The 23,567-nt window shown below is 38.7% G+C and overlaps 1 protein-coding gene across 1 annotated transcript in view; it reads right to left on the reverse strand.

Moving 5' to 3' along the window:
* MAN1A2 (mannosidase alpha class 1A member 2) overlaps nucleotides 1-23,567 on the reverse strand; it is a 134,394-nt gene that overhangs the window by 57,989 nt on the left and 52,838 nt on the right. Inside the window, exons 4-5 of the mRNA XM_040055492.2 lie at nucleotides 16,558-16,676; nucleotides 14,121-14,201 (exon numbers count right to left, since the gene is read on the reverse strand). Coding sequence (XP_039911426.1) covers nucleotides 14,121-14,201; nucleotides 16,558-16,676 — 200 coding nt within the window. The remainder of the gene's footprint in view (nucleotides 1-14,120; nucleotides 14,202-16,557; nucleotides 16,677-23,567) is intronic.

The following is a 23,567-nucleotide window of genomic DNA, read 5'->3' on the forward strand; positions in this document are numbered from 1 at the left end:
CAACATCACAGATGACTTAAAATTCAGAATGAATGCGATGAAAATCTGGCATATAAATGCCTCCTCAATCTGATAATTCCAGAAGATGCAGCACACTGCTTCACATCCCATCTAACAAAAATCATGGCAGTTTTGAGTTAATTTTTTCTTCTGCTATTATTATTAGAATAGCGAGCAATTTTTGCGCTTAATCTTTCCTGCTTTTCATATCTCTGGCTTCTTCAATCTAAATTTACCTGAACAAGCAGTATTAACCTGCCAGTTTAGTTACCTTTGTTAAAAAATGGTCCCTAGCCTAAAAGCAACAATCTTGAATTTGCACAACACGCCAAGCACAATCACTCATGCTTTAGCATTATCTTTTCGTCCTATGGGAGCTACTACAGTAGCAGAGGGAAGCAGATGTGAAAGCATGGACAGTACCTGGCTTCTGGCTGAAATGTTCCCCCACCAGTAGCTGGCACAGAGAAAGACAGATTTAAACTGTTGAAAAAGGGAATGGAGAAAGAGAAAGGAGAAAAATAAATCTTGAATGGCCATCAGGAAGTTGAAGAAAAGAGCCATCAAGAGACAGCAGAGCAGCGTGGAGCTTTGCCAGTGGAGAAGCAGAGGTAGTCAAGGACAGGCCTCCCAGTCCCCTACCTCCTTCAAGGTGAAGTGTCAGGGAGAACTTGGTAAAAGAAGGGAGCATAAATAGGCAGTGAAGGGAAGAAACAAAGGCATCAAGAGGAAGACAAGGAACAAATGGAGATCTAAAGACATAAAACGGATGGACTGCCAAGAGTACAGCTGTAAGTAAGAGGATTATGAGAAACATCTTGGGGAATCTGACAGGGGAAAAACACTTTCTCATCTCCAAAACATATTCCTGGGAACCAGAATTGAGTGTAATATATCAGTCTTTCAACATGCCTTTGTAGCCAAACCCATCCAGGCAAAGCAAATGGCATCAATGAATCTTAGGGGTGGTTGTGTTTTGGTTTTTGCTTTTTTTCTATTATCAATGATCTTTGGTACTACCAGCTGTTCTACTGAGTTGAGTTACAGACTGCATTATGTGCCTGAAGTCCACAACCCAACTGATGATCCAGTCATTCTGTGGTTTTTAAGAATAAAAATCTGTGTCAGAAACATCAAGAATGGTTCTGAAGTCAAATAATTAAGCTGTTTGCACTAAGCTGACAAGTTTTATCAGAATCATATTTGTGCAATAGAAGTTGTCTACTTCCTGTGATTATTAATCTCTCTTGACATTCATTTTCTTTTTGGTAACACCTTTTCGTAGCACCCTCTCCATTCATGACAAGTATCTCCTTTATTTCTCATATTTTTCTATGCCGTGAAATATATTTCCCATATATTGTTCTTTTTTGTCTCTCAGCTCTGTGCTTAGCTTGTCTCAATTTTTACTTTTTCTCAGTTATTCCTCTGTCTCCCATTTCTCTTGAATGTGCTGCCAAGCTTTCCATTTTAAATTTCATCTTGATTTCCCCTTTAGTCTTTGCCAGAAATGACTCAGTCCCTTTTAGACTGCACTTGCCTTTACAAGCAAAAGTTAAACAGAAATTAAATTACATATTGTTTTCCACTATGTGCAGTCATTATACACACAGCCTCCCTTCTCCCACTGGTACAATGTGACAGATTACAATGCAAAAATCACAGTCTAGAGGGAAAAAAAACCCCTTAAGATCACATAGTTCTTACATATTCAAAAACATATCCCTGACACAATGACAGATGCAAAGCACATTACATTGCACCTGATCAAAGTAAATAGTGTTTGGTTGTTTTCTTTGGGGTTTTTTTTTGTTTTTTTTTTAAATGAACTGGCTTGTTTTCCCAAATCAACTGATACATAGTTTATCTACAGTGTGTATATATATATATATATACATACACACACATATATAGACTGAGTTCTGACAGAAAATTAGTTGGCAAACAAAACCTATGAGCAATGAATTAGTAAGCACTGAATCTTCAGGGCTGCATAAATTCTGCAAGGCACTTGAAAAATGAGACATTTGTTTTGACAAAATGGTGAGATAAATATCCAGACTCCTAGAGCATAATTTATAGTTCTCAGGACCAGAACTATAAGATAAAAATGCTGGTTTTTTATGCCATGCAAACTAAAATAAAAAAGGTTCAAGAGCAAAAATCTGATCATCAGCATAAAATAAGGAATAAGTGTCAAGATACCTTTAGTTACATCAATAAGCAGTACTTAAGTGAAAGATTCCTTTCAGAGAGATATCTGGACTGCAGCCTGTACCACATCCTGACTATTCATGTGACCAGGAGGCACAACTACCAGTCCTCTGACATCACGACTTTCTCCTGCTTCTACAAATTCTTCTAAGAACATGATCACCAAGAGGCTTGCAGCATACCAACAGCAGTCTTTTATAAGTCTTATTAATGACTTCAACAGAAATAAATTCCTCCTCATATTTGAAGTTCCTATTTATAAACCAAAATGCTCATAGGTCTTTTGCCACAGGATTTCATACCAGAGGTCCAAGCTGAGCAGCTTGCCTTTTTTGAGTTTCACATGCTCTTGCAAAGCCACAACTACTCAGAACATAATCCCTTATTCTGTCTCCATGTTGGTCTGTTCAACATGGGTTGTTCGTTTTTCTTTTAACTTCTAGTCTGCACCTACGCCTTTGGATTTTATTTACACAGGCCTAGTTGAACATTCAATTAAATTTCTCAGGAGTTTTCTATTTATTTGCAATCTCTACAAAAGCAAACCTACAGTCACATATAAATTCTTAAGACTTTTACTGGCAAGTCACTACTGTACTGATGATCTCTTATTTTCCATTATGTAAATTTCTGGGATGGGCAGAAGAAGTGAAATCAGACTATCTGGCTCACAATTACCTAGGTCACCTTAAAAGACCTTTTCTTAAAATGCACACAGTTGCATTATTTTGATACAGGCACTTATCTTCAATTTTGTGGTTTGAATTGAAAAAAAAATAATCACAGAATCACAGATTATGCTGAGTTGGAAGGCTAGAGAACATCTTGGTCATTTCTTTAAAAATCTGTTTCTTGATTATCCAATTCATAAATGCTAACAGAATGTTACTGCAGATGGCATCCTCTTGATTCCTAACATATAAGAAGAGTTCACCATCTTTATCAAGTGGTAGGTGCACACATCGTTAGAGGCAACTTTTTTTTGTCAATATTTTTCCTAGATTCAAGTGGGTTTGCTTAGCAATTATTGTAGCATTCCTGGCATTTATTTTTCCCTCACTGTATCTGTTCTCAGCTAGCATGCAAATTCCTTTTCAAAACAAAAACTTAAGAGTTAGTACTGAATGAGAACTAGTTCCAAAAGACAAAGCCAGCCAAAGATGCTGGCTCGATTTTAAAGCAGTATCATGTCCAGAGTTGCATTTTAGTTCTGTTTCAAAGTGAAAAAAATCTTGCTGGAAGAACTGTGTTTTCAGTTGACAAAAGACAATGCCATACTTCCTTTCTGGATCAGATAAAGCGTAAAAACCCTCAGGAGGAAGAACAGGAAATCTCCATGGTACAAATTAATGTGTTACTGTGTCAAGAGTAATGCCAATAAATGAATGTCTGGAAAAAACAACATGAAGGATACAATCCTGCCTGCTGACACTGGTGCCTAGCAGCATCAGTACATTTCTTAAACTACTGAAGAGAGACAGAAAAACTAACAGACCTGGTCGAGAGGAAATACATGACATGTAAAGAATAGTTACCAATTACCTATTCCTTCTCAGTTTTTATAGCCCTCCACAGGAACTCGACCAAAGAACGAGTTTTAGGAGTAGCTATCACTGCACAGCTATTGTATTTTCTATTGCTAAAACAGACTGTCCTTTATTTCCACCAGTTTAAAGTATATTATACTAACAGGAAAAAGCTATTTCCAATCAGAGTGGAAGAAACAAATTCACAATGAAGTCAATTTTCTCCACTTCAGGTGTCATGCAGCACCAAGGTGCAGCAATAAACTGGGCTAAGTGTCCTTTGCCAGTCAAGAAAATGTTTACTACAACAGCAGTAAACATTTCTGGTAAACAGAAACTGCACAACCATTGCACTCTGCACTGCAGTGAGCAGTGGCAACGCCCAATATGAGACAATGCCTTAAAAGTCAAAGAAAAATAGAGGGTTTTTTTTCAGGCTGTGTCCTGTTAAGAGACCAGTGAGCTGTCACAACTACTTATGAATAAGCAGCTCATCTCCTGGCAACAAGCTCAAATTTCATCTTCATTGAACAGGACATACACAATGCTGTTAACTCTTCTGAGATTTTCACCCTGTGAAAACTTAATTTAGATAAGCCTTAAAGTTTTAATTTAGGTATTTTTATCAGTACACCTACGAATTCCGTGAAGCCAGTACACACAGTATTGTCTTACTCATTGAAGACCTATATTTTACATATTTAGGTCGATCGTTGGGGATATCCATTGACACATACAATTTGACTAATAAGTATTGCTGAGCAGAGGAGATGCTGCCTGCCAGATTCCTGGAAAGGATTAGTTTGAGTACCTGTTCATAGAGTATCAGGTACTTAACATCCCTCATGTTCCACTTTAAATGAGATCTGAGGCTGGATTTATCCACAGAAATGATATTATTATTTTGCCCAGAAAGATATGTCATTTTGATGGTGTTTAAAAAGATGAAAAAGCCAGTCATGTAAATGAGCTGCTTTATATCTAAAGCTGGCAAAGGTAAACACAGTAAACTATTAATCTTTTTTTATATATTGCAAATACCGTAAATAACTTTGCTCAACAAAAATAAAACAATAAGCTGCCCTTTTTATTGTATTAATAAATCAGCAGCAGACAAGAACACTTTGTCATAATGGTGTAAGTGTCCTCCTGCTGCTATCACACAAGAGACATTAGAATAATATTCACTTTGTTTTCCTTACTTGACGCCGTTCCTCAAGCACAGCCCTGTACACTGTGCAACAAGTGACCCTCTATCCATCTCCGGCACTTTTGTCATTCCATGCAGCACTGCTAGCAGGAATATTTTATTTCCAACTGCCAGTCATGCCACAAGTTTTAAAGATTGGTGAAGCTTCACTTCATGAAAAAAAAGCAAGCAGTCAATGGGTCATTTGTGCACTCTCTCCTCAGACAAATGCTGTTCATATCAGAGAATGCTTAGTTACTCTAAAGGCAAGATGGGGTCACTCCTGCATACCCTACAAATCTCTTATGGACTGCTAACAAAGGAGCTCTTGGCAGAGCATGTAAGTATCACTTACTTAGCCCAATTCTCAGTCACTTTTCCTACAAACCAGAACACATGAACTGGAAACAACCTTCAAATTCTGCGGCAGATGAACTTTTGTGGGGAACAATTCTGAAGCCATGGGCTCAACGTTTGGTTTTGTTACAGGCATTCTATCGGATACTAGTCTGAAGAGTTAAATCCAAGTTTTAAGAGATCACTGTGGTATTCCTTTCTCTGATTCTTGCTTCAGAAAATGTGCTGAATTGTCAGAAGCTTTAAGGACCCTAATCTGTGAGGGCCACAGACTCTCAGAGTGCTAACTGCTGAGAAAAGGTAATGTCATACTCCAGATCACTGAAGCACTCCAAATCCAATAACTATCTCCAGTATTTTTATCCTCCTGTGTCTATCCGCTTTGCAATTACTAATGCCTGAAATGAGCATGACAACACACATTCTCACAACACTGTAAACCTTCACAAACATTAATGGGACATATGTCCAATACAATTCCACAAAAGATGGAGAACAGGAAGCTCATCCTGGGTGCTCATAAAGACCATGGTTACACATACACACACACACCTGCAACTCTCATGCAAAGCACACATGGGTGATGACTCCGTGATCACCCCTCTGGCTGAGGTTGCATTTCATGCATTTGCAGGACAGAGCACTACTTCCCAAGCACCCTGGAATGTAGTGACCATCTCAGACATGGAACAGAGGAGCACTGGTAGCACTCAGTATACTACAGTCAGCACACACACTGCTTTGGAGGAAGTCCTAGATCAAAACAACCAGCTTGGCAGATGCATTCTAGGGTCTGTGATACAATCTTTTTTAAAAAAATCACAGAGTAAGCACATCAAAGCAAGCAATGACTTCTTAAGGATCAGAAAATAAAACAGGCTAACTCACTGAAACGACCGCTAAATAATTTTGTTTGTACAGATGTGGGATTTATTTACGTGGTTTTGTACTGTTTCTTCTTTAATGTTTGGAAAGACGGGAAATCCACACATTTAAAGGATCCATCTTAATTTGGATAAAATCTAGGTACCTGAAAGAAAATCTGCAGTGAAACAAAATAGATCCATGTAACATCACGTTCCTCTGACTCTCAGTCTCAGTTAACTACACCTCCTCAGCCTCCTGATGATGACATGCATTTTGCATCCTGCCTTCTCCTGTGTAGAGACATAGCTCCAGCAAGTGCCTACATATGTTTGCTCCAGGTACTCTTTCTCTGTGTTAGAGGATTTTATTTCCAGCTCTCCATGTAAACAGTAGCTTATTTAATACATATCCTAACACATATTACAAGAAAACAGAAAATAATGTGTGCTGGGAACACACAGGGGAGATACCAAAATCCCTAACCCAGGCTGAAACTGCTATTTGAGCAAGTTTACCAACTCCCACAGGTGACACCAAGCCCCAGAAGGAGTCCATGGTCATGAGGGCTCACCATCACAGCAAGCCACCAGTGAGCCATGAAGTGTCACAGACCTGGGCTGGGCTGTAGCCATGGGGAAGGAGCAGACTTGATACACAGAAGGCAGAAGACTCCCTCCCCTCTTTGGGAGATGCTGCTAATTCTGTAGGTATCAGTGGATGGAGCCCTTTTCTGCTTGGCTAGGGCTAGCTGTGAAAGAAATAAGTATGCCAAGCCACTCTGGAAAGACAAACTCTTTCAAAGCAAGAAGTGGTCCCACAGCATGGAGAAGAAATAGTACTCAAGGATTACTAACCTTTAGGGAAGACGTCATAGTATCCGGAGACGGCCGACATGCCTGTGACTGGGATCACTGTGAAGAGATTACTATTCTTGTAGAGTTGCTCAAAAGATTGGACTTTATCTATCTATTTTTCAAGAAGTTGGACAGACATTTGGCAGGCAATCACGTTCATTCTAGCAGTGGGTATCATCAATGCTGGAGGCTATTGGGCACGAGCCATAGAGGAGCAATGACAGCAATTCATCAAATACAACTGTAAAAAAATCAGATTTTGAACACAGAGCAATAACCTCTGGTACAAGATTGCTCTTTATCTTACTTAGGCTTTATTGCTCCAATGATCATTCCCTGTGTTTAATTACAGGATGATCCTGTGTGTACGCAATACTTGGGCTCTGCAGATGTCTGTCCCCTCCCTCCTTGAACAAATTCCCATTTGGAGAGCAGAAAGTTCATTTACAGTGTGTTCGCAAAGACCTGGAAGTGAAAATACTGCTCATAGCAGAGTTCGGTATCTTCTCTGCTGTCTTTTGGATGGGTTTCAGAAATGAGGAACAATGGATCCTGCAAGACGTTCTAGGAATCCCCAGCTGCCTTTAAGAGCCCAAGGAAATTCACACACCCCCAATATGAAGGATCGAAGCTGGTTTCTTCTGGCACTGTCATCTGTCAAGATTTCCTCATATTGATTGTTCCTTCACTAGCCAGGTATGGGAACAGCACAGCAGAAATTACAACCCTCGGACCACTTGATGCAGCAGACCACAGAAAATCCAACTTCTGTTGAAAATTCCAGTGTGACATCCTACATCAGATTGCAACAGACCTTTTACTGTTTTAGTCCTTGAGGACACTGTAACTCCCAGTCTCCTGGTAGCCAACTCTCACAAATTCTACATTCACACACAACCATCATTTTGTAGACCTATTTTGTAAGTTCTCCAGCAGTTTATTGCTGTGGTCTGTTGGCAAGCTTTGTTCTTTCAGCATTAACGCAGAGAGGTCAGCCAACTCATTTCTGCTTTGTGCCATACATTCTCACTGCTTGCCTGCTTGTTGCTCTTTTTCACTAGCAGTTGAAAGCCCTGTGAACAGGCAGTGATTTTACAAAGCAGTACTCCTACCCTTCCTCAGAAATCAGTATCAGCTACACTGATGCCCAAAAAGACCCAAATTCACAGATGTGACTGAAAGAAGTGGAAGAACATATAATCACTCATATACCAAATAAAGATCAATTAGATTATTCGTGTTGAAAAAAAGAATATACCAGTACCAACATCCACATTGAAGAGAAAAAACCCATGTTACCCAGAGAAAAACCAAGCACCAAACATGACTGATCTTGAATAAAATCTTGAACCGCAGAACTAGATAAGACTGTAGGATATCAAAGAGTTCCAGAGACACATCCTGAGAAACCAGCCATATACTACGGGTTCAAGATAATCTCCTTGGAAAATCACTTTAGAAGACTGTATGAACAGATAGATCCAATCTAATAAGAGTACACCTTGCAATAGCAACCTTTTTTTTTTGTGTGAAATACAAGTAGCTTTATCTTGCTGTAATCTCCTTGTATACATGATATTCTTTCATTAAGCATTTCTTTCCTGATGCTGTTACACACAATAGAGTGATATCAAAATATTTGATTTTATTAGTGCTGGATACTAAGTTAAAGAAAATCATAAAGAACTTGCAACATTCTTACACAGTAAGTCTAGGGAATTAACTTGGAATAAACAAAGAAGCCTACTGTTCTGGGGAAAATGCTAAACAGTGCCTTGGTAGGCATCACTAAAAACTATAAAAAAACCACATGGATTCATAACTAACAAAAATGATATTTGTGCCAGTAAGATGCACAAAAGAGAAAATCCCTTAATGCAGCCACATTTAAAAAAAAAAAGTTGCCTTTCTTTTGTGGGTTTTTTTTTTTTGGTTGCTTTTTTGGGGGGGCTTGTTTGGTTGCTTGGTTTTTTGGTTTTTTTTGGTTGGTTAACCAAAAAAACAGTTTTTACTGTTGTTTTGGGATTTTATTCATGGCTTGTTTGTTTTTTAAATCATCTAAGGCTAGTTTTCACCCTAAGTTGCCATACTCAATGCTTACTCCAAACTAGGCATATGTAACATTTAACTTCTACTTATTTCTGTTACATTATCAGCTGCATCATAGTGCTGTTCCCCCATCCCAACCCCACAAGCATAACGAAGACTGCATGCAGTTCTTAAAGAAATTAAAGGATTGTTGAAGGAATTACCAAGAAACAGTCTGGCTCAATTTAGGTAAGAAGTCATCATATCTTTTACCATCAATACTTTATTTTGGACTATTAACTCATTTGACAGATGCAAAAGAGGAAGAACAGTGGTGCCTCTGAACTAGGAAGATGGAAAACTTTCAGTTCACATACTTTAACTACAATCCTGTTTGATCAAAATGTAAAACAAACATGTTATCCATTCTACCACAACCTGGGCTAAAAAACAGGAGTGCCTAGTTTTCACAGTCACTCACAATTCTACTAAGCAACTCTCATAAACCCAATACCTCAAAAATATTTAACTAATAGCTCCATATTGAATATAGGCATAATGAATTTTGCATTTCTTATTTAGCTGTTTAGGTACTTAGAGATTATACCTGTTAGCATACAATTTAATAAGGAGTAACAATAACACTTTGCATTTGTTGCTTACTGGAACTGGGAAGAAATCTCTGGCATACAGCAAAAGTCTATAGTCTGCCTGGAGAGGCTGAACTCTATTGTCAAGGTCTTTTCCAACCTAGATGATTCTATCATTTTATGACACAGAGCACTCTCAAGAGAGATGATGCTTTTTGCCTTCATTTTTTATTGAGCCTCTTTTTCTTTCACAGAATCAGATTGGAAGGGGCCACAGGGGATTCTCTGGTCCAACCTCCTCTTTCTTTAGTGTGGCAGTATAATTTCAAAAGAAATACACTAACCCCCCCACTTATACTGAGGACCCTAATACTGTTTGCAGCTCCGGGGTCCCAATAAAAGAAGAACTGTTGGAGCAGGTGCAGAGGATGGTCACAAAAATGATCCAAGGGCTGGAGCACAGCTCCTTTGAAGGCAGGCTAAGAGAGTTGAGGTTGTTCAGCCTGGAGAAGAGAAGGCTCCAGAGGGACATTATAGCACCTTCCAGCACCTAAAGGGGGCCTGGCTTTCAAGAAAGATGAAGACGACTTTCTATTATGGCTAATAATGACAGGAGAAGGGACAACTGTTTTAAAACTGAAAGGGAGTAGATTTAGAGAGGATATTATCACAAAACTGTTTAAGTTGGAAGAGACCCTTAAAGATCATCTAGTTCCAACACCTGCCATGGACAGGGACACCTTCCACCAGATCAGGCTGCTCAAAACCCTCTTAGGGCCCTATTAGGAAGGCATTTGTTACAATGAGGGTAATGAGACTGTACTGCCCAGGGAAACTGTGGACACACCATCCTTAGCAGTGTTCAAGGCCAGGTCAGAGAGGGCTCTGAGCAGCGTGTCTGTTGAAAGCTGTCCCTGCCTATGGCAGAGGGCTTGTACTAGATGATCTTTAGAGGTCCTTTCCAACCCATACCATTCTATGACTCTATATTCCACTCTTCTAACATATTTTCACTATATATTTCAATAATGTAGCCTGGAGAAAAGTCGCTGCCTCAAAGAATCCCATAATCAATGACAGATTGAGCCCTCATTTCTCTGTGGGAACTGAGACAAAGAAGGTACACTCTTATATCTGATAGCATACACCTAGCCAGACACCAGATGGCCAGTCCACAATCAGCCAGGAAAAATACTGTGCAGAGGATTTAAACAAGGGTCCCCCAGACTGCAAACCTATAACCCCTGCCACCAGAGAGGTATCAGTGTTGTTTCAACTTCAGAAGACTGAAACAGAATGCCTGGGCAAATTTTCCTCCATATCAAGGTTTGCAGTTGTATCTTGATTATCTTCTATTCAAAAGGCATGCTGAGGTGGAAAAATGGAGAAAGGTGATGATCCTTCACACATCAGGAGAACTGCGTATTTAGACAGGGAAACAATTTTGTCTCCCTACTTTAGCAGAAAGGTACATTGAGGCAAGACAACCACGACATTTGCACCAAAATGCATCCTTCTCAAGCTTTAGCTTTACATGCTCATCAGTCATGAAAGTCCAGCAGAAATTCCCATGTGAAAGGCTGAGCTGTTAAAAAATTTACGTGTGTCATGTTTCACAAAGAAAGGCCTGTGACTCAACATCGGACAAGACAAGCCCTTCAGCATTTTCAGCCAAGCTGTCAGCTGCTGAAACCAGCAACTTTATTTTTGGTTGTATGGGAGATATATTTCATGATATCCACCCATTCACTGCAGTGAGTAAGAGGGAACCCTTACTGATAAAAGGACAGCAATATTCACAATCTTAACACAAAAGGCTTAAAAATATACCATTAACGATAATCAGCATGATTAAAACCGTGATCTCAGTTAATGCTCCTGTAAGTAACAGCACTAACACGACGGTTTAAATACAGCATGGAAGCCACAGGGTCATGCCACTAGACATGCTAAATAAACTTTAAAAACGAAAATGTTTTCAATAAAAGCATTAAAAAGGACTATTTAATCTAAATTAATGATCTGCTGTACTTGAAAACTATGGTCAATAGCTACCATTATGAATCAATCAGATAAAATCCTATTAAGCACAGTTACTCTCTCTCTACAAAGGGCATTGTAGATAAACCATGATGACTATAAAATTCCCCAGATGTGTCCATTTACAAATGATTGAAGTTCTGCAGCTGATGTTGAGTCTTGGACACTGTTTTATGGTTGTCCCTACAGCACTTTTATCAACACTAAGTGATAGGAGTCAAAATGAAGTAAGAACAGCTTTTGTAACTATCACCAAACAGCAGTAACTCCTGTTGCAGACTTAAGCAGAATTTGTATCTACTAAAAGGAGAAAAACATAATTAATTCAAAGCAGCAGATCATTGTGCTGGACCTCTCTTTAAATACATCAAACAAGACATGCAAAAAGTATGGAAAATCAGTATGAAAAAACCTTCTAAAACCAATCTAGCAACATTCTTGCAGAAGATGAGGGAGGCTCAGAGGTAGAAAGATGGCGACTGGAATATCAACAAGGTGTGGTGAGTATGACCATGTAAATGATGGCTTGATGAATAAAGAAAGGATGCCTACCAGGAGACAGAGCCTGCTTTAAACATGTAAGCCCACATACCTGTTCACAGCCTGATCAGGCAAAATACCCAAATGGCTGGGAACAGGCTGGGGTCTGTCTTAGCAGTGCTAGAAAGCGTCTGAAGGCAGTGAATAAAGAAATCAAGCATGCCCCTATTCTGAGCTAAGGAATATCTTCCCTTCTAAGGTAAGAGAGAGGACCAGATTGGAAATCACATCTCAAGCAACCTGTTTCCAACTCCAAGGAGTTCCCAGATGCAGGTGTCTCTCCTGGGCTCACGTGCTGAAGAGCCTCAAAATTCCTTGCTTGTCATATCCACAATGACAAATTGTAGAGAAACCTCATCCAGTTTGGCAAATGAAGCAGTCTCTCAGACACTCAAAGCAATCCTAGCTGCCACACTATTTTGGAAGAGCACTTTTCTTAGCAGCTCTTTAGGAAAATAAAGTTGATACATATGGACACTTGACGAGAATAATCCTGTATCACAAGTCATGAAGCATTTGAAGTCTGTCGGAGGGAATGATGCCATAAAAATCTTAAAAACAAAAGATTCAGCCCAGCCAACATTTAGGAAAGAAAGGGTAGATGCTTTCTAAGAAGGAAAGAAATTAAAGCTATTTAAGCAAAGGAACTTGTTCTGATTCTACCAAGAGGTTAGAAGAAAATTTAAGAAGGAATTCTCTGCTTTACAAATGCAAGGAGAGCGCGTTTTGGCAGTGCTTGGCTGCACCCATCTGCATACTAGGGCAAAAAAGTTCTTTTTAAGGGGCTTGTTCACAAGTGCAGTATCAATCTATACAAATAATCCAGCTATGAACGTGTGACCCTTGTTTTTTCTCTGATATTTTTCATATTCTCAGCAGATGCCTGCTAGGAGCATGTTCTGGTTTGAAGAAGCTGAAGCAGGAGCATTGGATGAAAAATAAACCACCCATTTCTTTCAAGAAATACACAGGATTTTTGCTTTGCCACTGAGCTCTTCTTCCTATGAGAAGACACTCATAAAAGAGAAAATTCACAGATCCCAGGATCATGCCAAAGACTTAAAAGAGACGACAAATTATGAGTTTTCTCTCGGTTACTTTTAGGGCTGCGGTCTTAAAATCCCTGAGAACTTGTTTATATGTATAAACAAAGGAAGAAGATACCTAAGAACACCTGAAAGCCTTAAGCCATGAAATATGTCTTGTAGTGAGCTACAGAAGTGTAATGAAAAATAAAGGACAAAACCAAAGAATCAAAGACACAGGCAATAGGTAGCTCCTAAGACATGAGAAGAGCTGGCGGTCAAGCTCTAGTCTTGTTAAAGGATGTGAAGTAAGAGGTCACAGCACTGTGACTGCTGGACTAAGGAAGTCCATTGTTGCAAGTCTTTGGGGATGTGCATCCTGTCAATCTAAGCACGTCTCTACATCTTTTTTAACAGAAGTTTCAGAAGTTGAATAAAATTGGCTTGCTATTTCTCAGTTTGTCACCAAGAAAATGGTAAGATGATTGAGTAGCACTTTGATGAAGCAAACCTACAGCCTTGCAGGACAAGCGACAAAGCTATTATTTCCACCTTCATGGAGTTACAGAATATCAAAACAAGTTATTGTTGGCATGAGAAGGCTGACATTTCACTTGACATTTCAAGTTGATGCTTATTTGAGTGGATATCTTCTGAAAACAACTTGATAAAAAAACATTTCAAAACTATAACCAAGTCGCCTAAATGGCACAAGACCTACTCAGAAACAAACTTTAAAGATTCCATACTCTAAGAATTTGATTATTTTGGACAACTAACTGATGTGAAATTAGTTTGCAAGCTACTGAGAAATCAAGATTCTATAAAAGTCTCCATATGCCACATTTGCTGAAATACAATGAACTTCAGACACCTTGCAATCTCCTTACCTCTTGACCTGAAAGGTAGTATGCTGCTAGAAGACCACCAATGAAGCGAATATTGACCTCAAAAACGGACACCTCGGAATTCTAGAACAGAAAGAAAGCATTAATAAATAATTAACCAACTCCTTAATCAAGGAAGAAAAAAATTGTCAAGGCAGAAGAAAGTATATATCCTAAGGCAATCCACATGCAAGGGTCTGTACTATTGCAGTCTCTAGATCCAAACTGAAATTCTCGTGCACATCTTTGTGACACCAAGTGACAATTCTAGTTACAACTTCAACAGATTTTATTAAAATCAAATTAGTTTTTCTCCTGCCCTCTAACCATTCTATCACCACAAAGTACAATTACAGTAATTTGAGGCTGGTGGGAAAGAAGGCAATTTCTATAATTCAGCATCTTCTCTCTCATGCTTCAGCATAACACCAAACCTTCTAGGTTTAAAAGATAAAGCAGAATAATAATTAGAGAATTCCCATAATGCACTTTTTGAACCTGAATTACTAAGCTCAAATTCAGAGCTCTATTTTAACATAATCTTTGTCTCAGAATAGCCTTTATGTTACGACAAGTAGTACTGCAGGACCACTGAGAAACTCAAGAGAATAAACCATTTTATTGCCTTCTTCCACATTATTATCCTTAGGTTAAATTCAACAGTATCTTTTGACTCATTTAACCCACAAAAAATTAAGAGGAACCAGATAGTTTTAACAACCAACTCCCTCTGTGCCCCATTCACTTAATTTTCCACATACACTCCATCTGTCTCCCCCATAAACTTCTCTTCAACCTATTAGACACAGAAATGTAGTTTTATTAAGAGATTTTGAGATAGGGAAGAACTTTTCCTTTTATCCCAAGAAGTCACTGCAACGTGCAATGAACCAGCTGACTCACCAATCTGCACAGAGCTGAAATGACATTTGCAGGTACATCTTTCCTTTCATGCCATTTCAATGGCACCTGCAGCGCTTGGATCAAAACTAAATGCATTTTGCGCTTATTACATATTTCAGAAAGATTACGTGAATAAAGATTTCTTCAAACAGCACTGATTAAAAGTTGGAAGTTTGAAATACTCCCAAATGATTTTAGTAAAAGGCTTTCTCTTTTCATATAGAGGTGATACAAGAAAAATAGCACCAATGCAGCATGATTTCACTTAATACCTATTAAAGTCATGAATCACACATGCAGTGGGACAGTGTAAATTGAAACCAATGATTTCCATTTCCCAGTAGAAGAATCCAAGAGGACCAAATTTATGTATTTATTTATAAACTCCAAACCCTATCAGGAAATTACTCAAGTTTGGTGTATACACAAGACAACTCACTAACCTTCAGAAATGGTGTTTGATACATAGGAGGATCTACTTGAACCCCAGAGGGTCATGTAAATTTTTTCCATCCAAATCCTAGATTAATATTGCAAATTTATATTGAAATTCCCTTAGATCAGACAAAAGTTATGGAAGCAATTTAGTTCACCCTCATAATGGTATCATTATATCTGCGTTGTCTCTGATATATTTAGGATCTTCAGTTTTAGGCTGAATAATTATCTGGCACTAACGAAATAGAGTAAAATTCCTTTGATGTTTGCCAGACAGTCAAGGTATAAATCAAAAGGAAAAAGCCCAAACAAATAATTTTTGAAAAGTAGGGTAAAATACAGAAACAACAGTATGCATTTGCTGAATTCTGAGTACAACTATACTTCATTATGTGCATTTACTGAATGAAAAATTTTTCTTGGAACCATATGGCAAATCCAAGGATTGAAATACAAATTCCATTACAGAATCTGTGACAGTCCCAAAATTAGTACTAAGAACACCAATCAATAAGACTAAAGTAGAGTAATTTCTTGCATTTAATGCTTCCAAACTCTCAAGAATGTCAGATGCTGAATGGCCAACTGGTAAATTCTTGTGATAGATTAAAAGTCTTAAGTAGGAAAACTCAAGAATTCAAGTGGCATAGTTTGTGTTAAAACTCTTAAGAAATGGAAGAAGAGACGAGATGTATCCTTAAGTAATTTATGCTGTGGTTTGGGGGAAATTTTGAGTCTTTCATAGTTCAGTTATTTGCAACGACTATCAGTCAGTAAAGCCTCATTTTTCTGTCTTAATTTCTGTGGCCTGGTTGTTTCTCACAAAACACTTCCCTTATTTCCATTATCCAATTACAATTTGCATCTCGAAAATACAATAAATTGATGTATCTTAACTTGCAATCATAAGTGTGAAAGAGTCAGGGTGTATTTTTTTTTCTCAAGCAAAATTAGATACACAGAGAATGTCACTAAAGTTTATATCCGACACTTTGATCCATAAGTTTTATTAAGCTTTACCAGAAAGACCTCTTCTGTCTCTCCCTAAGATGAACACTATGAAAAGGGCTAGAGAAATATTAGGGCAGGCTCTACTCACCACACTGAAATCAAGATTTTTGTCAATCCATTCTTGTCCTTCTCTAAATTCATCATGAAGGCCCATGATATAAAGAGTATCCAATGCATCTACTATGGTAGCACCCATTTGTGAGTTTCCTACAAACAAAAAAGAAGGGTTTCTATTACAAGTGACTTTCACTGCTTTTCTTTAACATCACAAACATGAGAAAATAACCCAAGCAGTAGCAAAGCAACGTTACTACAAAGGCATCAGCACAAAAAATAATCAAAATGAGCAAGGAATTATCAGGTACTGAAGAGGATTCCCACTTCTCTTTCAAAGTATCAATCCTCTGGCACAGTTTGGCTTCTGGGGAAAAAGAATACTAAAGATAGAAAAAACAGTCCTCCTCGTCTTCTTTCTTAACTTGACCTTGAGCAACTGTACTTTGACACAAAAAAAAAAAACCAAAAACACCACCAAAAAACCCCCCACAAAAACCCAAAGGACAGAAAGATATTCAGCTTCAAAAAGCGACTAGGAATAAAAATAAAGACATATCCAAGACAAAGCAATCAGTACTTGCAGTAACGCCTTGCATTTCCCAACATTTACTTCCGAAATATTCTAAGTTTTGCAATTATGGATGCTACCTAATGACTGAAAAGCACGGACTGACGAGCAGGGAAGCGCTGGCCTGGCGTGACTGCCAAAGCCGCAGTCCCAAGATGCTCCCTTCGCGTCTGCAGGGACCCACGCCGCCGTGAGCCGCTAATGGATTCCTCAACTGTCACCACTTCAAGTGGAGCATTGAAAGCCAAATAAAAATCAATGGTGCTCTAAGCTAAAATGCCATTCACTTGAAAGAGCAGCAGTTTAGAGCTGATTGATGAGTGACTCATCGGGCTGTGCAAGGCATGACTAGGTGGTGAGCCATGGCCCATGACAGCCCCGGTCTCCCTAGGCCATCCCAACCCAAGCTGCCTCAGGAGGGGCACAGATCTTGGTTTCTAGAGGAAAGCAAAAATTATCATGGGTATCTGTTTTCATGGAGTGCACAAAACTTTCTGCGCAGCAACAAAGTAGCCAAATTTCACTGTTCATACCTGTAATCTATAAACCAGTGCAATAACTCTGATTAGCAATTTAATGACTCTAGTGTCCTAACAAGTCAATTTTAGAGGTTTTTAATGTGCTTTTCACCCATAATGGGAATCTCTACAACACAGTGTTTCAGCTTGGTAGTTTTTATTCATCCACTTCTGACTTTCACATGGTTAGAGCTATATTTTTTCCCCTCAAACATAACAGTAACTGAATGAAGCTATCACCCCCCATTGTGTTTCTTTCATACTCCTAAATGACTGACACGTAAGCTTAATTCCATTTTCAGGGACTTCTTTCCCCAGATAATAAAAATTAAACACAATAGTATCAATGACAGTGTAACCACCAACTAATTTTTGAAAAATAGCCATGCATTGGTTTTAATTAATTTCAATTAGATTTGGAAAGCCTGAATTTGGTGGTGTTTGTTAAGAAAATTCAAGTACAGATTGGGACATGCTACCTTTTGCAACATTAATTAAAAGACAAATCCTTTGACAAATTGTCCACCAGCCACACTTGTAACTCTCAGGAAATGAATTCACTGTGGTGCTTAAGTACTGTAAGGTTTAACACCTTCGGCCAAAAACCAAATTCCACTACTTGTGCTAAAGTGGGGATTGCCTTGAGCAGAGCCCCAGCACCGCACTTAACTCAGCACCTTCTCAAAAGCATAATGTGACAATTATCTAATTTATCACTTCAAAAATATGCAAATAAGACCATGACACAAGGACTACCTTCAGTACCAGCTGGCAAAGTATTTTTTAACATAAAGTTAGAATGTGTTATACTGCTTCCATGACACACTCAAAGTAATTTCTGTTCCTTTATTTAAACCACATTGATAAATTTTTCAAACACACAAAGTGTTTCAACAAATAGGGATACATAAGTCTTGAGAAATCCTGGAAGTTCCTCTTGCAATAGTTTCAAAAAGTAAAAACTTTCCAACTCAAACACAGTGGTAATCACATCAGTAAGCTCCTGTATTCTTCAACTGACATGGAATGGGGAGAACATGTTGCATGGAAATGGAACGGTGTGTCACTGACCACCACCCTACCTCCCCACACCTACTCCAAAGAACTTCAGACACTAAGGTACAATCTTCCACAGTTTTCTAGATCTCAGAACTACATTCTAGTAGTATGAGAGAGCAGCATGATGGGGGTAAGAATATCTACTTGCCAGATCTCAAGAAAGTATCCTCAAAGCCCAAATTTAAACAACCTTTTGCATGGAGTTCTCTGCACAGAACCATGAAAGAAGGGCCATGGAACTGAAAAAGGTCATAACTTTTGCCATACCCAGTACATGAACTCAGAGAGAACAGAACAGAGCTCTTTCCAGAGCTGATCAAAAGAGTTCACGGTTTCCTCAGTGCATCCCAAAATGGCTGAACCATATGACTTTGCCAAATACAGACAAGAAATTTGCTTTCACTATCACTGTGTTAAAAGTGAGCCCTCAACCCCATACACAGAGATCTTACCTAAACCAGTGGTCCCCAAAAGGGATTACCTACAACTCATTTCACATCAGAACCTTCGGCATTGTTTGCAGCCACAGAAACAAAGGAAGCCCAACAAAACCAGCTTGTTCAGCACTTTTTGTCCCTCCTAAGAGTCAATTAAAGGCATAGGCTCACACTCCCAGATTGTTGTCAGGGCTGTACCCTAATACTTTGCTCAAGCCCTCCCTCTGGCTGCCTTTACACTCCTCTCCTTCACATTTTATTTTTATCTTTCTGAGAACCATGAATGTCCAACAAAACACTACTGAGAAAAACCCCTTCTCTCGTGTGCCTCTTCACTAAGCAGTGACAGGCACATGTTTCTGAGGCACAAATCAGTATGGTTATAGTTTCTAGACTCCATGTGAGAGCCCGACTATTTTTTATCCCCATCTCCTAAGAATAGCATACACATCCCAACCTACAATAAATGATTAGTTCTTCTCTTTTCATAGAAGCAAGCTTTTTCAACCAAATTTGAGTTATTTTCTTCTTTCTACACGCATACTTCTTCCTTGAGGAAGACTAGGAGGAACAATATTTGCATTTTCAAATCCTTTTGGCTAAACACATTTCCAAAAGGTCAAGAGATGACAAGTCAAAAATCATCTGCCCAGTCTTCTTCCTTTAGTGTCAGTCAGGCAGCAGGAAGCAAGCTAATTCCCTCCTCATGAGCATTGAGGTGAGAAAGTCCAAAATGCAGAACTCACATTCAGAAGTCTTGTGCCTACAAGAATACAAGACAGAACTGAACATAATGCAACACTGAGGACAACACACATTACCACCTTGGCTGCTCCATACTGCAAGATAGGAACAACTTAAAACCATTTGTGGGCTACATTCTGCTTGGTCAGAGAGTAAAATTAATTAATTGCTCTCAGTTCCTTTCTTCAAGGACTATGTAGAAAGGATGACATTCTTAATTTGATCTTAAGTAAGAGCTTCCACTGATTTGTTCTATATCTACAGCTTGACCAAAACAAGCAGTGACATTGTAATAGATGTCTTCATCTTAAAATGTACTGCGCTACCAGCAAGGCAACAACTGAAAACCAAAGAAGGAAGAAACAGCAAGTGTTCAAATCACTAGCCTGCGTTAGGATCACGTGTGCTGCTACAGGTAGAGCAGAAATGGATAGGCAGTGGTACTTCCCACTTCTGATGTTGATAGAAGTTATCCATCTAAAGTCACAAAGTGAAATAATTTTCCATTCCTAATAGAAAATGTTCTTTTTTTTCCTTTCACAGCCATGCCAAGATCCATAAATTTTGCCTTAAAGGACAAGGGGATAACCTTCCTGGAATTAAACTGCAGAAAGCATCATTTGAAGCGCCATAAAGTAACCCTAAATAATGAGATAATAGTTTCAAGTATACACTTCTTGCTACCACCTCAAGCAGTCTATTACTGCTCCACATACAGAGAGAAGCAGATGTCTCATTGTGGTGAAAAAAAAAAGGCTATAAAACAATTAAACTATAATAGGAAATAACACTTCTGCTAGCTGAAGGCACTCCTCCCACAGTTTGCCTCTGTTCAATACAAAGGCTCAGCTAGTCATGTCGCATAAGATAATAACCAATTCCAAAAAGGCTCGGTTTTACAAACGTCAGATTAGGAAGTTTCCTCTCCATATAATTATAGTTCTAGCTGATTGAGCTCCAAATTTAATGAAGTTTGCCTAATGAATGCAATGCTCATTCTTCTAAATAAAACAGAACATCCATCATGAGCTAATGGAAAGAATTTAGCAGTGAAATAGCTGAACTATTAAGAAAATCATGCACACACTCATTAAGCAAGAATATTATTCGAAAGGACTGCAAAATGGTAATTCAGATTTGTAGTTAGGTAGACTCAAGTTTCCTGAGATAAGCAAAATAATTCCTTCACTTGATACCACATAAATCTACAGTTTGAAATTTCTAGCAAATCATATGACTAAGTGTAAATATCAGGGCCTCTAAAAGAAAAATGGTCTTCTTATCTAGAATTCTTTCAGGATGCCAAAGCACTAGATGAAGAACTGGCTTATTAGTACCATTTGAAAGTCTCACAAGAGACTATCAAAGTACAAGGGAGACAGATCGTTGTCAAGTGTTCCACAACAAAAGGAATATGAAGAAAATAAATAGCCCATTTTCATTATACCATAAGAAAAAGTGCAGAGATTTAGAACATCTGATATCAGCTCAGGGTTGCTTAGTGTATTAATTATGTGGAAGGAGAAGTGACTAAAAGCAGTGAGGTACTAGAGAAAATATGTGAACAGATCAACTATGCATAGACCAATTATGAACAGAAAAGACTAAAGATATGAGACGTAGACAAGTTAAATAAGGAATAAGATGACAAATTAAAACTCTGCACCAGCAAACTGAAGTAATGCACTAAGCTGAAAGGTAATCGTAAAATAGGAGCTTCAACAGAAACTCTGATTATTAACATCTCACCCATACCTCCTCCTTACTTCAACATATATATGCCACACACAAATCTCATTACCTCTGCTGAAAAACACTTCCATAGGGGCTTTCATTGGCCCAAGTGGAGGGTTGAGCAGGGATACTGAGTCTGCATGGGACTTAATTCTCTTCACAGCAGCTTGCATGGTGCTGTGGGGTTTGGATGTTTGACTAAGCCAGAGCTGGAAACACATCAGAATTTTGACTGCTGCTGAGCAGTGCTTACACAGCGTCAAGGCTTTCTCTTTCCCATGCCCCTGCACCCCCACAGTGAATAAACCAGGGGAAAGCAAAAGGTTGGAGAGAGAATTTCCTTCTTACCCTTTTTCTGCCTGTGCTCCAGCACTTCTGTGCCACAAGTGTGAGTGTCTTAGAACACACTTGGCATTTACCCAGAGACTTGCTAGAGGAGTAAAAAACCTAAAGGAAGTCCAGCCTGGTCAAATGGATCTCTAATTACTAAAATGTATGCTGCTGCTATGAAGTCAAGGAAACCAGCCTAAGGTGGAAAACTACTGAGGCCACTCTGCTTCCAAGGAAATCATATAAATAGGCTAACAGGTGCATGTAACCATTCCTACTCTTCTACCTCAAGCAGTGACTGAGAAAGAAGCATTTTACTTTTTCTCAAAAAATACAGCAGATGACATGACCAAAAGCAGGATGCTCATCAGTCCATTTATAATAAAGATAGGGTTTTCATATTTCCTAAACCAGTGACAAAATCACACAGGAATCTATTAAAGACTCATTCTCCTTTGCAAGGACAGCTTGCAGACATCAACAGCATCTACATTTTGAAGAAAGCTAAGGGAATTTGCAAGATTGAGGAAGAACAAGAAGTTGGATACAGTAAAAGCATTTGGGCCATTACTGAAGACAACTGTCAAAGAGCAAGTATCTCTGTACTAAGACATTCCTGCAATCAAATTAAATTATTTTATACTCTAGAAAGGAGACTTATCATCCTAAGCAATAAAAAGCTGGAATCCATAGTTAGTTATGGGCAAAGACTAGAGATCTAGATGCAAGAAAATAGCTTTCACTCTCAAAACAGCTTTTCATGGCCAATGGGATGATCATACTGATTGACAGAACCATAAGACAAAAACAGAAATAGTGCCAAAAATAGTATTGGTCTCAGCCTGTCTTATGACCAATTCTTTTTTTTTGCAGGGTCCTGGACAGACGTCACCTAGTGAACGCTGAACTTACTCCTACTGGTGCAGAACATGCTTGATTACTGGTGGAGCTACTTGGGAATGGAGGCAGGATCAGCTTGCAAAAGGAATGTTAAGAGGACCAAAGCCTCAAGGGATAATTTACCATAACTTCTAAGATAAATTTCCACTAAAGCAGGGGACCTCAGCTTCAGGCCGGTCCAGCACTCGTGACAGAGCAACCCAACCACTGGGGTGTACACAAGCATAGAGCAGATCCTCCCTTCTCCACCACAGTGATTCCAGAAACAAAAGAGGAGATGTAAAGCCTCCCCAAGGAGGAATTTATACTCTCTCACCCTCTGAAGCTAAAAGTTTAGTTATTTTTCACATAGTTTCACATATAATTCCTAGCAAGTGAGTGAAAATGCTTCCTTAATAAACTGAGCCTGACATTAAATACAGAGTTATTACAATCTTAAAGAAAATAAATATTCTTGCTATTGATATTCCTGTCTGCCCAGATTCATAATGGCTGAAAAATACATACTAGGCAAGACTGCACTATATATTTGAAAATGTATCAATTTCTACTCCAAAAGATTTAAATAATTCAAGTTTTCAGAGTGTAGCAACAGGATTTCTTGATGTGTCAGACAATTAGAGACATGGTATGAAAATACGTAACATTAAAATTAAAAGCAAACAATTATCAACTGTTTTCTGTATCTCTAATGAGGGTCTGGCAATAAAGCTGCCACTACTGAAGCATACCACTTGCAAAACATCTTAAT

The sequence above is a fragment of the Hirundo rustica genome, chromosome 2, assembly GCF_015227805.2.
Source record: "Hirundo rustica isolate bHirRus1 chromosome 2, bHirRus1.pri.v3, whole genome shotgun sequence".
NCBI classification, from domain to species: domain Eukaryota; kingdom Metazoa; phylum Chordata; class Aves; order Passeriformes; family Hirundinidae; genus Hirundo; species Hirundo rustica.